This window comes from Dromaius novaehollandiae, chromosome 2 (genome assembly GCF_036370855.1).
Source record: "Dromaius novaehollandiae isolate bDroNov1 chromosome 2, bDroNov1.hap1, whole genome shotgun sequence".
NCBI classification, from domain to species: Eukaryota; Metazoa; Chordata; class Aves; order Casuariiformes; family Dromaiidae; genus Dromaius; species Dromaius novaehollandiae.
In genome coordinates, this window is record NC_088099.1 from 146,922,639 (window position 1) to 146,938,600 (window position 15,962).

The 15,962-nt window shown below is 43.6% G+C and overlaps 1 protein-coding gene across 5 annotated transcripts; it reads right to left on the reverse strand.

The window, feature by feature from the left end:
* Window positions 1-615: 615 nt before the first annotated feature.
* Window positions 616-8,488, reverse strand: PDP1 (pyruvate dehydrogenase phosphatase catalytic subunit 1). Of its 5 annotated transcripts, none has more exons than XM_026099794.2 (3): window positions 8,228-8,488; window positions 7,762-7,796; window positions 616-4,585 (listed from the first exon to the last, which is right to left on the reverse strand). In XM_026099794.2, exons 2-3 carry the CDS (start codon window positions 7,790-7,792, stop codon window positions 2,934-2,936), a joined length of 1,683 nt encoding a protein of 560 aa, XP_025955579.2. In that variant the 5' UTR covers window positions 7,793-7,796; window positions 8,228-8,488; the 3' UTR covers window positions 616-2,933. The 5 variants fall into 5 exon arrangements, with proteins under 5 accessions (XP_025955579.2, XP_025955582.2, XP_025955580.2 ...); XM_026099797.2 differs by lacking the exon at window positions 7,762-7,796 and adding an exon at window positions 7,571-7,611 and having other exon boundaries at window positions 8,228-8,487; XM_026099795.2 differs by lacking the exon at window positions 8,228-8,488 and adding an exon at window positions 7,571-7,611.
* Window positions 8,489-15,962: the final 7,474 nt, after the last annotated feature.

Here is a 15,962-nt window from a genome sequence, read left to right on the forward strand (position 1 = left end):
TATTTGCAGCTGTGACATCCTTACCTGGAAAAGCATTCACAGCATCCTTCCTTTTCATAATACGACAGGTCAGGTAGACAACACAAACTGGAATAACCTGTCCTCTGCTTGTGGCATATAAGGTGCTCCTATTTAGTTCACCATCACTTCATTCAAGGCATTCTGACTTGCACATAAATATTGCAGATCAGTTATTGTCCATTAAATTTGTATTCCTTTGTACACAGTACAGTCCACAACTTATCTCGAGTTTGTCTGTGCATTGTTGGCAGCTTGCTTTATCTGGCTCTGGGCAGCACTTCCCTTTAAGGTATTAAGGAAACAATAGGAAGCAGGATATACACAGTGATATAGACAGGGAAAAATTTAAGTTTCACTGCCAGGGGGCAGCAGCACACCTGATCCAGGGATGCACATTTCAGTGGAATTTAACAGCTTTAAAGCCCAGTTATCAGTCTGTTTCCACTTGTATTTGTCTGCTATGTTGGGCCATCTGGTCTATTCACAGTGAGGGGGACCACAACAGAAGATATTCTTGAAATAATACAAGTAGATCATAACTTTCATCTTCAGCAGAAGACTTACTACACTCTATATCAATCTAATACACATGGATTTCTGCATAATTGATCATTTTATTAGAATTTATTAAAACATTTGTTCAGATCACCTGTTCAGCAGGCAGTTATGCTGCTTCTGTTCACTGCATACGTACTGAGCAAGTCTCCAAGCAATACATAAATACTATATTGTTTGACCCCATATATATGCTTACTACAAAAAGCAGCTTCTCCTCAGTAAAAGTTGTATACATGGAACCAATGTTCAGTTCACCTAGCTATGACTTGTACCAAATCCATATCAAGAATCATAGGTTAAATATATCAATACATGTAATAGAGCCTTAGCAGTAGAAAAAATGTAAGAAAGTTAAATGCTGTTTAGATACATTGTATTTGAATAACAGAGTAAGAGGAACAAATATACTGACCTACCTAATGACAGTTACCAAAACACAATATACATAAGCAATGACAACAGCCAGTACTTGCCCAAGCATTTTAGAGTTCCTCTTTTCCCTTCAGATAAAGATGGGTTGTTCACATCTTTAAGGTGAACTTAGATACCACTAATCTTACAGCAAAGCTGATCCTGAATTTTTTTGATATTGGGTAAAGAAACAGACATATTAAGGCTGCATGCCACTAAGTACACACATTTGCAAGTTTGACAAGCCAATGTTTACTACAACACAAGTTCATTGATCAAATTAAGGTTACTATTGCATAGGGTACACTTAACTGACAGTATTTTTATTTAGTAGAAAATGCCACATTACTCAGTTAAAAGTAGGAAGCTACATTTTCTTAGTGTTGATTTAATTAACTATGATAAAGGCTTGGAAGATATTTTAATATTACCAAGGTGTTTTAATTAAATGTGCTGACTGATAGCTGTTCTAGAGCTTCTAGAGGAGAACAGAGGACTTGTTACATGAGTTCTCAGTCATCCAGGACTGATATTTCAGCCAGCATTAAGTTTTTAACCTAAGAGCAGGTTAAAGGAAACCTGTGTGCAATGAAACATACCTAGAACAGATACAATGAAGACCATTAAATCAGTTGTAAGTCTCTACTTTTTACAGTTATGAGTCATAACAAGTTCAGGCACACAAATTATAGCCCAGGGCACTACCTTTTAAGTTCATATTCAGCCATTACAACTGGAGATCCATTTAAGAGACTGCTCTGTGACAACGTCCTGGATTGTAAGAACATGCATATACCAGCTGCCTAGAACTATATGGCTGCTAATAATGAAGTTGCCACAAAAAGTCATTAAACATACACATGCATGCTAGTTAGCTTCCCAGCTATTTACAAGCCATACCTCTTTTTTGTAATTTGTAAATGGTAGTTTTCAACCTGACATACTTATGAGTTCAAGTGCAAGACATCCAGTATGTGATCACCTCAAACAGCTGAAGTGAAAAATGAGTGCAAGCTACAAAGCCAAAGAGTTTAGCAATGATTAGGGAAATCACATACAGGTGACCTGATGAAAATTTATCTTATCATCAGATAAGTAATACCAGGCAGAATTGGAGTCCATGAAGGTCGTGACCTTTAGAAAAGGTCAGTTTTGGCCAACAACATTGACTTTTTTTGAAAAGCTTGAAAGCTTCTTCATATTGCAAACTGAAGTCCTTCATAAATAAAGTTATCCAGTATCTTATTGAATGCTGTAATGTATTATTGCCCTACAAGTTGTGCCAAAACCCACAAGCCAAGAAACTTAATGCACAAGAAGTTTAGAAGGTACTGTGCATAAGATATGATTAAACTATAATAATCTCAGATATTGATTATGGCTTAGACCTGCATTGAAAGTTAACACTTAGACAAGTATCCAAGTCAATGACACTGTTACATTGAAGACTTAAAGTTATCTTCCTCTGTTTGGAGGAAAAGGTAGACAGAAGATATTCACAAATAACTATCTACTTTGCAAGAATTAGCCCTGTAAGAATTCAACAATATCCCTTATTACTAATCTTATCTTTAAGAGAGTGTGCAGATACTTAAGTGTTTAGAAACAGGCTTTGTTTCTTGAACAGCTGAAAACTTTGATAGTTAATTCTGTGTCCTCCTTCCCTCCCTTCCTCATCTAGCCCTGCCAAATTCAAAATATTGTTCTAGCAGCATTCATGAAATCAACAGTGCAAAGTTACTATAGAAGCCTCTTTTCAAGCTGTGTCACCCTCTAAGTTTATAGTGGGTCAATAGCACTTCCCATGTGTTTAGAGCTCTGGGGGAAGGCAGGAACAATAGATATGTTTAATTTAACAAGCAACCAATTTGTTTGCTTTTTTAAATCTGCTGCTCATACTGGCCATTGTTACAACTTTGGTAACTAGTTCACTATATTAAAATTCACAGTTCCTCATTTTGACATGCACCTACAACATGCGAGTTGAACTGCACCACAATAATTGTAATGTCATCTCTATACATTCGAGCCAGCTCTTCTGGAAGACTAAGCATCTTGGACAGTCGCTCATGATCCACAGTGCCAAACTCATTATTACCCACTGCATGACGTATCAGGTGAGTCGCTGCATTCTGATCTTCAAATACTGAAGAAATTCTTGCTCTTCTTTCTGTTAAGAGACCATGCATCTGTCCCAAAGTTACCTTATAGCCACCAACAGCTATTGGCTGTTGATGGTGAACGCCAGTTAGGTACTCCCCTACAATTCTAGCCACATCTTGTCTGTGCATAGTCTCCCACAGTCCATCTGTGGCCAAAACCAGGAACTTATCCTGTGGCCTTAATTTGTGATGTATGACTTCTGGCTCAGCTGTGAGGTATGGAGGAGTGTGATAGTTTGGAGGAATAAACTTTGTGTATTCGTTGTCATTCAGCTGATCAGGGCCTGATTCTACTACTCTCTTCTGTAGTTCAATACTCCATTTGAACTTCACATCACCAAAAGCTCTGAAAGGCATCAACAAGCCTAAGAGGCGGTCTTGTTTCACAAGACTTTTCCCTTCAGATTTTGGATGCTCCATTTTCACACGTTCCACTTCATGTTCATTTTGCGCATTGTGATCATAGGACAGATTAACTGCAGACCAAGATCCATCTTCTTCCTGAACCCCAAGCATTGCCCTACTGTCACCTGTGTTTGCAACATGCAAGTCAACACCATCTACGTGAGCCACACAGGCAGTTGCACCAGAAAATGCTACTCTTAGTACTAGGTAGTTGAGAAAAGAATTTGGATCTCCTACTTGAGCTTCTAAAGAAATATCATTATCAAGCCTTTTAAAGGCATTAATTAAAGCTTCTTTCACATCAGTGGTCTCTCCACTATTGAGATCAATGAGCTCCTGCCAGTAAGTTCTCAGACTGTTGAAGTAAAGCTTGGAAGCTTCTTTGCTGAAATAATCATTAGGGTGTTTGTGCCACTGTAATATGGGCAACAGAGCTCTACCACTTTCCACAGCATTTTCTATTTCAAGTAAAGTCTCATGAGGTAACAAAGAGACAGCAATGTAGTAAAACAGTCTTTCACTTACAGCTTGAGCACAAGCACAACCTGCATGGCCATCAAACACACCCAGAAGCATTCCTCTTGTCTGTAAGCAAGTGGCAGCACTTCTCCTGTCTTCTATTGGAGCATTAGCAGGTAGCTGATTGCTATCAAAGCCAAGGACAGAACTTACATTTTTACCATCAAATTCTGGGACTTTAAAACTGTATTCATTTGCCTTCAGAATGCTGTTGACTTGTGGAGGAGTGAGGTAAAATCTCTGTGGTGTGGAAGCATAGTCCCTTACATGAATAAATTGGTTAAAGTTCTCCTTTGGCCTACAAAGCGCTGCAAATTTCCTCTGAGGTGCACATCTGAAGTGACCGTGAGCAAAGTGAGATGATAAGCAACACAGATGTTTATGGTGGCAGTAGCACACAGTACTGCATATTCTGCCAATCTCACAGTTACGAATCAATGGAAACAGATGAGCTGGTGCTGGCATGGCATCAGACAACAATGGTAGTCTGGAGCTTCGGACTGGAATTGCTGGAAGACAAAAGAACAACCAGGCTTAGGGGAACTGCTAATAGATTTTTTCCCAAAAGCCAGTGTTAAGACATATACAGCATCTAAACAAAAAGACTTATGTAGAATACACAGCTTTAACAGGTCTTGGAAAAGAGAAAAAGCATTAGAAGGTACTTGTTTATACACAATATGCCAGGTTATAACAACTATGTCATAATTACATCATACTTAGTGAGTGAGATGTAAAAACTATTATCCAGACTGACAATGCAGCTTCATATATAAGTTAGACAATAGTGTGTGCCATTCTACAACACTGCAACATCCCACAAGACTCCTAGGGAGATTTGCTTTCATAATGATTTCCCAGCTGACAGAGCCAGATATGGCACACAGGGAAGGGGGAAAAACGTAGTCAGTCCTATAAGACTTCAGAGGAGATAAAGCACCTGAGGGCAAGATTCAGAGAAAACAACTTTGAGGTGGAATACAACTCCACTCAAGATGATGTGATAACAAGGTGATAAAGGCAAGGAGTAGGTCACTGCTTGGTATTTTTTAAACAATCATATGCCAGTAGCAGGTTTTATTTCTTATCTCTTCCATTTATATGGGAAGCTTAATATCACACTTGTGTGACACCACAGTATACACAGACTGCTAGCTGTGGATATTTTATATGTAGCAATTTTTTAGCTTATTAGATAAAAGGTACAAACATAGTACAAATGTGCACCTACACAAGGGTTAACATCAAATAGCACCTCCTCTAGAAAGTAGAAAATGATGCATCTCTTTCTACTACATACAATTTGTATTTGCTTCCATTATTAGAGCGAGGCAGAATAGTCTAAAGCTAGAAAAACATTCTAATACATTTTGCCACACATAAAAATTTCAGTCTTCTGTCAAAAACCTTTTTTTTCCAATCTCCCTTCTCCCTATTTGTACAGCAATCACTACATTACTGAGAGCTCTTCTTCAATAAATCACTTATGTCTCATTCTCAGAAAGTACTACCTGGGAAAATAATTCTACAATTAGGGCAAAATTTTGAATTTTATGTCCTTTTATTTGATGTGGATATACTTAAAGGGAATTCAGTTCTTCTTCCACTTTTTAGGATCAGACTGTAGCATAACATCTTCCTCAATGAGACCATTACAAATTATCCTCCGAGACTTACTGTAATACTATTCCTAAACCCTAAGCTCTATTAGCACCATTCTATCTCAGATTTAATCGTACTATTGAGAAACTAGGTACTGGTGTGTTGTGCAGGGTGTCTGAACAGTCACTTAGTTGATTAATTTATAGCCAAAGAGGTATATCACTACATTAAGAGATTGAGTACCTATAAAATATGCTCTAAGCCCCAATCTAAAGGGGCCATGCCACACAAAGCATTAAAATAGCAAGTGTTTCATGACAGCCTTCGGTGTGCTTTCCAGACTTTGCCGTGGGGCTTATCACCTAGATCAGCTGCAAGGTATCTGGAAACATATGAAGCTTTATCCCCTTCTCTTTAGGTTGAAAAAACAGGAAGTGATGTTCTTCTCCCCAAGCTCACCTTTCTTCTAAGAAAAAAGAGTGGAATCTGTTACTCTGACAAAATATAAGTGCTGAAGGCAAAGTAAAATTCCTGTTTCTACCACTCCACTGGCTTTTCTAGCATTACATCTTCATTCTGCATAAAGTGTTTGCCATCCTTGATTACATTCACAAGAGTTCTTGTCCGTTGATTCTCCCAGGTCTCCTCATAACAGCCATGAGGACTGACCAGCCAGCCTTCTGTTGCTCACCTATCAGGAAAAGCTTTGGTTGTAGTTCTGCAGACCACAGCCAGCTATCCAAACACTCAGCAACAGTGTACTGGCTTGAACTTACAGATGCATACTACATGTTATGTTAGCCATCTGCTTCCCAGAAAGTATATTTCTCCAGCTCAGGCTCACATGCATAAAGCATGACAGACGTGAACTGCAACTTCAAATATAGGTTTTGGAAATATTTGGAGACTTGAAGTTGTGTATATTTCTTCAGGTAACATTTAAAAGCAATTTTTTTTGCTTACAGAATGAGAACCTCTGCAGATTCTACAGATGTGTCTAGTCTGCAATAGCAAATGGGATTTTACATTGGTCTCCCATTAGAATCCAAATGAATCAAGTTCTTTTGACTGCTGAGCATGTGTTCAATGCTGATCCATAAATCATTCCACAATAGCAGGTCTGTGCTATTGACTGCTACAGCAGTTATGCTGTTGATCCATGATAAAGCAGAAGTAAGTGACCTGCTGTTAGAAAACTCTGCAGTGCCACCAGGTTATTTGCTAATTTTTAAATCATTAGTTTATCAAATATTACATGAAACCTAACAGAATGTAATAAGAAGGCAGCCTCAAGTTTTCCTTGGCCTGCATCCTTTATAGTGAATCCATAAATCAGTTGAAGACAGACATGATTTAATGCCAGGTTTAATACATCTTAGCTGATTAAGTCAAAGAAATGCCAAGTTTGCCTGCTTCAGGCAAAATTACTCCAAGCCTATTTATCCATACAATAATGATGCCCAGAATATCACAAGATACTCCAGCTAACCCCCTCAGATAAGTACTTCAAGGTTTCAGTTCATTGTGATTGATCAAGATATGGCAGAGAAGGAAAAACATTAAGCAGAAATTTTGCAGTCCAATCAAGATTTGTCTTGTGACGAGTGATCAGAACCAAGCCAGCCTTTGAACAGCTCTCCAAACCCTGAACAGGATACAAATGCTACTTTTCAGACCATGAATATGATACAACAAAGTAAGAGTTGGTCAAGTCAAAGGTTTTGTAGTACTATACTGACAAAACAGAAAAAGTACAACTCATTCCTTTAACACAGATTCGTCATCCCTGCACTAGGAAAGACACTCGATGCTGCTCAGACAGGCTCCTTCCTCCAAGACACCCGTCTTAACCGTGCCAGAGACACCCGTGACTTAACACGAAGTGCACTTACCCAGCTGCCTGTCAGACACTTGACAGACCTGAACGAACAGCCTGTTGGAGAGGGCGGGGAGAAGGAACGAGAAGCGTTCAACACCGGCAGAACCGTTGGTCCTTCCCCGCGGCCAGGTCTCGCCACCCCCGCCCAGCCCCCGTTCGGCCCCAAGCCCAGCGCCTCAGCGAGCACCGCGGCCAGATACGTACCGATCCGCCTGGGCCCGGGGCACACACACATTCTCCTGCCACAACAAGAAGCCGCCAACATCCACAAAGCAGAAGCCCGGGGGAGGGGGAGAAGCAAGGCAGAGAGTTTGTTAGAGAAGACAGAGAGCTCCGACATGGAGGGGCCGAGAGAGAGGAGGAGACACGCACAGACGCAGCCGCCCTGCGGACGCCGCCGCCCTCCCGGGGGCCGGCAGCCAGCGAGCCCCGCAGCAGCCCGCAGCCAGCGCCCACCCCACCGCCCCCGCCTCACGCCGCCGCCGCGCTCCCTTCCGGCAAGGGCGAGGCACCGCTCCCTCACGCCGCAGGCGGAGCCCGCTCGCCCGCCCGCGCCGCCGGAACCGTTACGCCCGCGGGCACGCGCGCGGCACGACACGGCCGCCCCGCCCGCCTCAGGGGCGACCCCCCCCCCCGCCCGCCCCACAGCCCCAGCCGCGCAGACACAGACCTGGCCGCCGTCCTGCACGGCTCGGCCCGGGCCCCGGCGGCGACGCGGCTCGAGGGAACGGGCGGCCCGAGACACGCGCAGCCCCGCGCTCCCGGCCCGTTCGCCGCCACCAAGCGCCGCAACACCACCCCACGCCCACCGCAGCCGCGGCGCTGCGCGGCCGCTTATAAACCCCCGGCCGCCCGGGCCGCGCCGCCCATTGGCTGCCAGGGAGGGCCAGGAGGGCACGTGACGCGGAGGCTCGGCGGCGGCTGAGGAGGCGCGGGCGCTTGGCGGGGAGGGGAGGGGCGGTACGTGCGCGCGCAGCAGGCGGCAGGGGCGGGGGCGAGCGCGGTGACGGCGCTCTGCTTTAGCGCCGCGCCTCGCGCGCCCTCGGTGGGGAGGGGGTCTTGCCTCAGGCCCCCCGCGTCGCCTCAGCCCTCCGCGTCGCCGCCCCGGGGCTGCCGGCGGGAGGGCGAGCGCCGCCCCGCTGCGGGAGGGCGAGGCGGGCCGCGTGCGGCGGCGGCCGGGCGCCTCCGCGCGCGGGGGCTCGGCCGGGCTCGCCTCGCCCTCCTCTCCTCCCCCCCGGGCCGAGACGGAGGTGGAAGCGGGCCGCAGCCCTCGGCCGGCCGCCCCGGGCCCATTACGGGTGGTGGCAGGTGGCTGCGGGGAAAGCGGGCGCGCTGTCCCGGCGCGGAGTGAGGCGCCGCGGGGAAGACCAGGGCCAGGGCGGTGGTGCTGGGGTCCATCGCACCCGCAGCATCCCAGTAACCTGCACACGTGGTCAGAGGCAGTCACCTAACTTCTGCCTGCCGAGAGGACTTAAGATGGGGAAAACTTCCTTAAAATCTTCTTTAGGGTACTGATTTTGAGTCTAAATTAATTTTAGAGAGCGAAATATTTCCCCCCCCCCCCCTTGTAATACACATAAAGCACCTTTACAATCAGAAAGTATGTTAACTCGGTGTGAGGCTGCTGCGGCCTGTGCTGTAACATTTTGAGTTTTCTGTATTTCCTGTGCTCCCTGGTGTTTTGTCTTCGCCTGAATGGCTCCAGGCAAAGGCAAAGCAGGCTGCCTTGAGTGGCCAACAAGCAGGAGCCCTGTCTTTCACAAGGGAGGCCAGGTTGCTGCTGCTGCCGTCAAGGGATGGCTGGAGGGCAAGGGCTAGGAGGGAGGGGAAGGCCCTGCTGGGCAGAGCGGCACCTGCTGCTCCTAACTGCGCGGCAGGCAGTGGCTGCAGCCACCTCCACTCCTGCCCTTCTCTCCCCCTCGGCTGGGAACAACCCTGTCCCCATTCCTCATGTGTAGGGCTGCATTCAATTCTGCATACTCTTTGGAGACACTTTGAGCCAGCCTTGTTCTTCATGTAAATTTTGGAATTAAAAAAAGGACATAAATTCTACAGCGTTTTAATTCCCTGAATCGTCACTTTCTCTGGTTGTAGGTGCGCGTGATCTCATGCCTTTCTATTTTTAGGGTGGCTGGGATGCCCACTTTCCTGATGCTGTGTGCTGTTGGCAGCAGACGATGTGTTCAGCTAGCCAGCTAGCCTGCGGAGTGTTACAAGTACCGTTCCTTTCATAGCTATAACAAAACCTCGATTTTGACTGTACTTGTATCTTTCTCCAGCTTTTGTAGGATGTTAACAGCTGAAACCAGTGGAGGAAACAGAGGAAAATCTTCTGCTGTTAGTGCTCAAAAACCTCAAGAGGTCTACTTAGGACATTTCCTACATAAGGAAATGTCTAGAAACCACTAGGAAAGTATACTACCCAGTAACCATCCACATGAAAGCCAGCTAGGAAGATAAAATGGCGCCGTTCTTAAAAATACAAGTCTTCCATAGTAGTACTTGGAAGACAAAATATTAAAATAATCATTTATTGGTGTCCTAGGTGAGTATCATCACATCTGTTTGTCTAGAAATGTACACCGTCATCATCTCTTTGAAGTTTATTTGAGAGCAAAAAAAAAAAGTTAACTGCATCTGACAAACTCCATTGTACATTGAAGACTTCATTAAACGGCATGGAAGATGAATAATTTACATTCTTTTTTAACAGCGCATGGATAGAAATAGAGTGGCAGTGTGCTGTAACGAGCAGCATTTACATGATTTTCTACAAGAGTGACTGTGAAGCACCAGAATTTAGAAATGTTCATAAAAACTATGTAAGGAGGCACAATTAAGGCATCCTCTTATGCGATCAGAATGTGAAATGCTGTGGGAGCAGAGCGCTGTGCCTGGGTATATTTGAGTGATAGTTGTATTAGATATACAGAAATGGATTGTTATGAAATCACCACTGATCATCTCCTGTTCCTGGCTGGAAATACAGGTTTTGTTTTTGTCTTGTCCATCATACCTCGTATTGGATGAGTAGTTACTGCCCGGTGCCCAGTGCCAGGGCGCGACAGGTCCTCTGGGACACGAGAAGCCTCTGAAAATCGTGGACGGTAGGCACAGGGCTGGGGACACGCAGCAGTCCTCAGCTGTTGTCTGTGGGGAAGGTAGCAAACTATTCATCACACAATTGTTGAAAGACGACTGAAGAAATGTTACTGTGTGGGAGAAATCTTGGAAGATCCACATCCAGTCCTTTAGATAAGACATGTAAGTCTTTCCCTGTACTGAATGGCAAGAGTGTCTATGTCGTTAATGGCTTTGCGATGCTGAATCACTGATCTTTCCTGAGTTTGCAGCATGGAAGTCGGATGTTACAGTGTGGGATTGTGCTGAAGTGATACTCTAGAGGTAGATTTGGTTTTTTGCTGTTCTCCCCTCTCTTTTCAAACTAATGGACAAAGGAAGAGCAAAGGTACTGGATGAATTGGTTCTCTCAGGCAGGAGATCAGATGAGATGATTATAGTGCTCTGGCTTTAAATATCTGAATGTGCTGAAATGAAATTTGTTGTCAATTTGGGGAATGTGGTCTGGAAAGCCTTGCCTGACAAGAGAAAAGTGCTGATTAGGTGGGAGGACAGGAGACTTTCCTGACAGCTGTGCTTTAAACCTGACAACACTAATTCTTGAATAGGGATGTAAACTGGATTCATGCTTTGACTTCTTAAGAGATTGATATTAGTCTGTAGTTGCCTACTGGGAAAAAATAAAACCAAAAAATCATTAGCATTTAGCACTTTTGGTCTTCAGAACATCTTGCAACCATTAATTCGATTCCCCATAACATGCTGTGAAATTGCAAAATTAGTGTTATAGCCCCCTGTTTTTTATTTTATTCATCCCTTTTTCTCCCTGATTTAAGGCTGAGAGAAACTACTTTTAGAGCTGGTATTAGAAGCTGTGGCTCCCTCTCTCGCAGCATTCCGTTGATACTACATATCTCTGAACAAAAGATAGAAAAGGTCTAAACAGCAGTACAGTTAAAATACAGTGAAGACAGGAAAAAGTTGGAAAGTGTTTTTTTCTACTTTCATTAAATCTGAATTTTAAACTGTCAAGAGAGAAGAGAATTTGGCATTAGCAGCCCCATATAAATCCCATAAATGAAAGACAAAATACTAAAACTTGGCTGACATTTTGGTCCTTAAGCTCATGCTAGTTTGTTGCCGTGCCAGGAGCTGGATGTTGCAGTCTGAATGGAATGCTAGCTTTTCCTTTTCCTTGTCTTGCTGCTGCCAAGACCTTTTTTTTTTCCGCTTTGAGCAACTGTCCATTTTTGCTAATTTTAATGAAAATGTATGACTAAAAACGTGTAGTTCCATGTTTAACATTTTACATCAGGTATGGATGGAAAATCAGTTATATACCTCTATATGTAATTACCTCAAGATATGTGAAGTCTCACTATTTCCCTGGATGAAAGGTTTATCATCTGTGTGTAATGAAAGATATCAATTCTCATTTATTGTGTCTGTTGCCAACAGTGAGTAATTCTGCACTGCAGAATCAATAGGCAGGTATGCATGATCACTGCAGCCAAAGTGCTGCAGTAGTTACCCTAAAGCTTTTTGCACAGATTTCCAGGGAAACTTCATTACAGATCAGCAAAATGCATTTTCATATTAAATCAAGTGTTTGTAATAACCTAGTTTAAATAAGTCCTTGTGCCTAAAGTAAAAATATTTTATTGGTTCAGTGTTACAGAAAGTCAGTTCAGGAACACAGGGTAATACTTCAGTTGATTTTATATTCCCTGTCTGCACAACATTTTTGCAATATCTTTGCACACAGTGTTTTAAAAATGCCATTTTACTTCTGTGTCTTGACTGTGGTAAAGAGCAGTCTCCTAGAAAATCTGTCTCAAAATTCTGTGCACAGATCAAACTCTTCCACCTGGCATGCTGCCATACCAACCTGGAGCATAAGGAAACCTTTGCACTGAAGGTTCATTAAAGTTTTGGAAGCCAAACCCCCCCCCCCCCCCCCAACTTCTAGCAAAGAGAAGAATAAACAAAAGAAAAACAGCATGCATTGAGTAAATATGGAAGAATAGGACAAAACTAAACTATCTTGTCTCCTTTCCTGGAAGCGCCAAGGAGGACTGATAGCAACGTAAGTCTGTTCCACAGAGCAGTAATTTATTTTTAGCAGAAATTAATAGCTTTATATGGCAAAAATAAATGTGTCAGTAAAGCTCAAAGCAGACAGAATACCTGCGAATAGCAAGGGCGTGTGATCTTCATTCAGTCTGCTCCAAAGGTTGTTGGTTGCACATTCGCGTACTCCGCAGCCCTGTCAGGAAGTGCTTGCTTTGTACAGCACATTGCCGCTCCCTTGACACGGCTGGGTTCCCGGGAACAGGGAGTGTTTCTGAAGTTTTGCGCTAAGCCCTGCAAAAGGTGATTAAAATAAAAAAATCTCTTCAGAATGTCAACCTCAGAGTAAATCAACAGTGCAGCAACACAGTTTCTGGGGTTCAACAAAGATGACTCAGCCCTCTCCTGCCCTTTTTAAAATAGGCAGGGAGAGGCCAAAGGTGAGTTCCAAAGACAATTGCTTGCAATGGATATTTTGCCATCACTGTCCCCTACCCAGGGATAGTTTATTTACTCTGTTCCCCCTAGAGACCCTTCGTCTCCTCACTCCGTTCCTTTCTGAAAGAAAGCACTGTGTCTGGCAGGTTTTGATTAATTTATTATTTGAAAACAGTTGGAATCCAGTGTGCTAGAATTATGGAATAATTTAGGCTGGAGGGAACCTCTGGAGGTCATACAGCCCATCTCCCCGACAGAGCAGGACCAACTTCAAACCTGGCCAGGCTGCTCAGGGACTTGGCCAGTCTGGCTCTGAACATCTCTGAGGGTGGATATTCCACAGCCTGGCCGGGCCCCTCTTCCAGTGCTTCACCACTTCCCTTGTGAAGAACAACTGATCGGCATTTTCCTTGCTCAGCTTGTGTCTGTTTTTGTGCATTTGGTAGGAGTTGTGCTGTAGTTTGTACCCTTCACCTGGGTAGATCTTTCAAGATTTAGTATCCAGTTTGAGGAAAACAGCATTCTGACAACTTGAGGAAGTAAAGGAAATTCTGTATATAAATGCTAGTGGAGAAGACTTTTTTGGCATGCTTCAGGAATGACACTTATGACATTATCAGTATCTGTGCTATGAGCAAGCAATTTCAGGGTATCGGGAGGTCAACAATTATCTTGGCTCTGAAGGGGCTGATCCCTTTTCCAGCTGTTGTTCATCATTTGTATTTTCTTTATTTGTTACAGTTATTTTAAAAAGTAACTACATTTGCAGTTATGGTTGCTGCCTTGCAAAAGATTTCTGTAGGCTCCAAGGGAAGTAGTGGAGATTGAAGCTGGGAGGGGAGGGGAATCTGCCTCAGGTTTTCCAGAAGGAGAATAGCTTTATGCTTAGTAACAGACAAACCACCATGTTTACCTAATACTGCTGGAACAATGATGTCCTGGTTTCATTTTATCATGGGGGCTACTTCTGAAATTGAAATAATTCAGAGCTTGCTGCTTGCCATAGCCTTTCATCTCTACTCTAGATCACTGCAGTCAAGAGATAGTAAGCCCATGGATGGTCTGTAAAGATGCTTGGCTGATTTGACTTTAGATCTTGCTAGACAAATACGAACATTGAAGAAACAGTAATTTCCATTATTAGGCTGACTTTGGACATGAAGAGATGCAGCATATGATTCTGTATTTGCAGAGTCATTCTTATGTTTATGACTCTAATGTAACTGTCATGGAGAAAGGGGAAGAAAGGATGCTGTAAAGGGAGGAAGGTGTGGGGCTAGCTCCTTCTGGCAGAGTTCTGCAGGGCTGGTGGAGGCAGGCTCGTGGGGCAGGGTGAAGAACCAGACAAGGCAGCTCTAAGGGAGCGCCTGGGCCTGGGTGTCAAAGGGAGTAAAAGGAAGAGGTGTGATGTTTTCTGCCTGCCATTGCGGAGGTCTTCCTAAACGATGTAATGAGGGCCTGAAAGAGAAGGTGCACCTATTAATTGGCAGCGTGGGAGAAGCTACGTCACTGCTACAGTTCTGAGCGCACCAAGCCACACTGAATTGTCGGTCAGAGATGCTTAGCCCTTTGCTGAACCAGAGCTCTTTTACACACTGGTCAAATGGGGTGTTAGCTATTCATCAGAGCTTTTGCAGTTCATATTAAAATCACCAATATTGTTCCACTTGATGCAGCCTCCCGGGTCCTTGAGCACCTTCTTGATTCAGGCAAGACAAACCCACAAACCCTTTCTTCTCCTACTTTCACACAGATGTGAAAAGCTGTGTGTTCCATAAAACACTCCAGTTTTGGTCACACATCCCACCTTGTTCCCTGCTGCATTATCCTACCTTGTGTCTGCAATCTGCTAGCTCTTAGGAATACAGGTTTTATTTAGTTTCTGTAGTCCATTTAAGGTACAATATGGAATTAATCTAAAATCCTATCAGTGAGGGGATGATAGAAATATGTTCAACTGACACTGGCTTTTTTTTTTTTTTGCATAAACAGCCACCATGTGTAATGTATGTATAGTATGTAAACTTTCCTGTAAGAAATGCTCATGGTTAGATCTGACATCCACGTGCTGCAAACTCTGCAAAGTAAGTACATGGCAAACTGTGGGAAGTCTCTTAACCAGAGCTAGAGCTGCGCAGCCTGCTTTTGCGAGCAACGATAGACCCTCTGCTGTCACAAAGAACTTCCTTAGCATTCAGATAATAAAGAAACACATCCTGCACAACCTGTCTCTTCCTTCACACTGCAATTCAACATCTGACTTATAATCCCAGCAACACCACCAAACATTCAGGCTGGACACATTTGCAGAAATGTAAGCATGCTGTGCGTGCTGTTTTGGGGGAGGAAGTATGAGGTCAGGAGGGAGTGATGGGAATAGCACTAAGCAATTGTCTCAAGGAACCACGGTCTACCCCAGCAGTGAAGAGAAGCAACCAGTACTGATGAGTACCAAGAAGTACTAGTGTTACATTCTTGGCATTAGCATGTACTTTAGAGTGGAAAGTAGTTATGAAAAATAAAGATTAGCTCAGAAATTTAGATTTAAATCCAGGAGCAAACTCTGAATTATCTCCTTAGCTGTCTTAGGGTCCGGAGTTAGATCAGGTTCAATTTCCACTAGTAATAGGGGAGGTTAGAAAGACTACTGGACAAAAGTGACCTCTTTCACTTCTCCTGCAGTTTACCCATGTCTAAATGTTGTGGAAATAAGATCCAGCCCTATCTTTGGGGGTTTAAATTATGTATTTGATACAAACGTAAAAGCATATTTTCTGTAAAAGAAAGATGAGTTAGTTTAATGTTTCCTTGGTTAG

Bases quoted from the DNA above. Each gene is read 5' to 3' on its own strand.
- PDP1 (XM_026099793.2), bottom strand. From the start codon at position 7,897: ATGTCGGAGCTCTCTGTCTTCTCTAACAAACTCTCTGCCTTGCTTCTC. The intron at 4,586-7,761 runs GTACGTATCTGG...TTTGTCTTCCAG, and splicing joins CCCCGGGCCCAGGCGGATCG to CAATTCCAGTCCGAAGCTCC.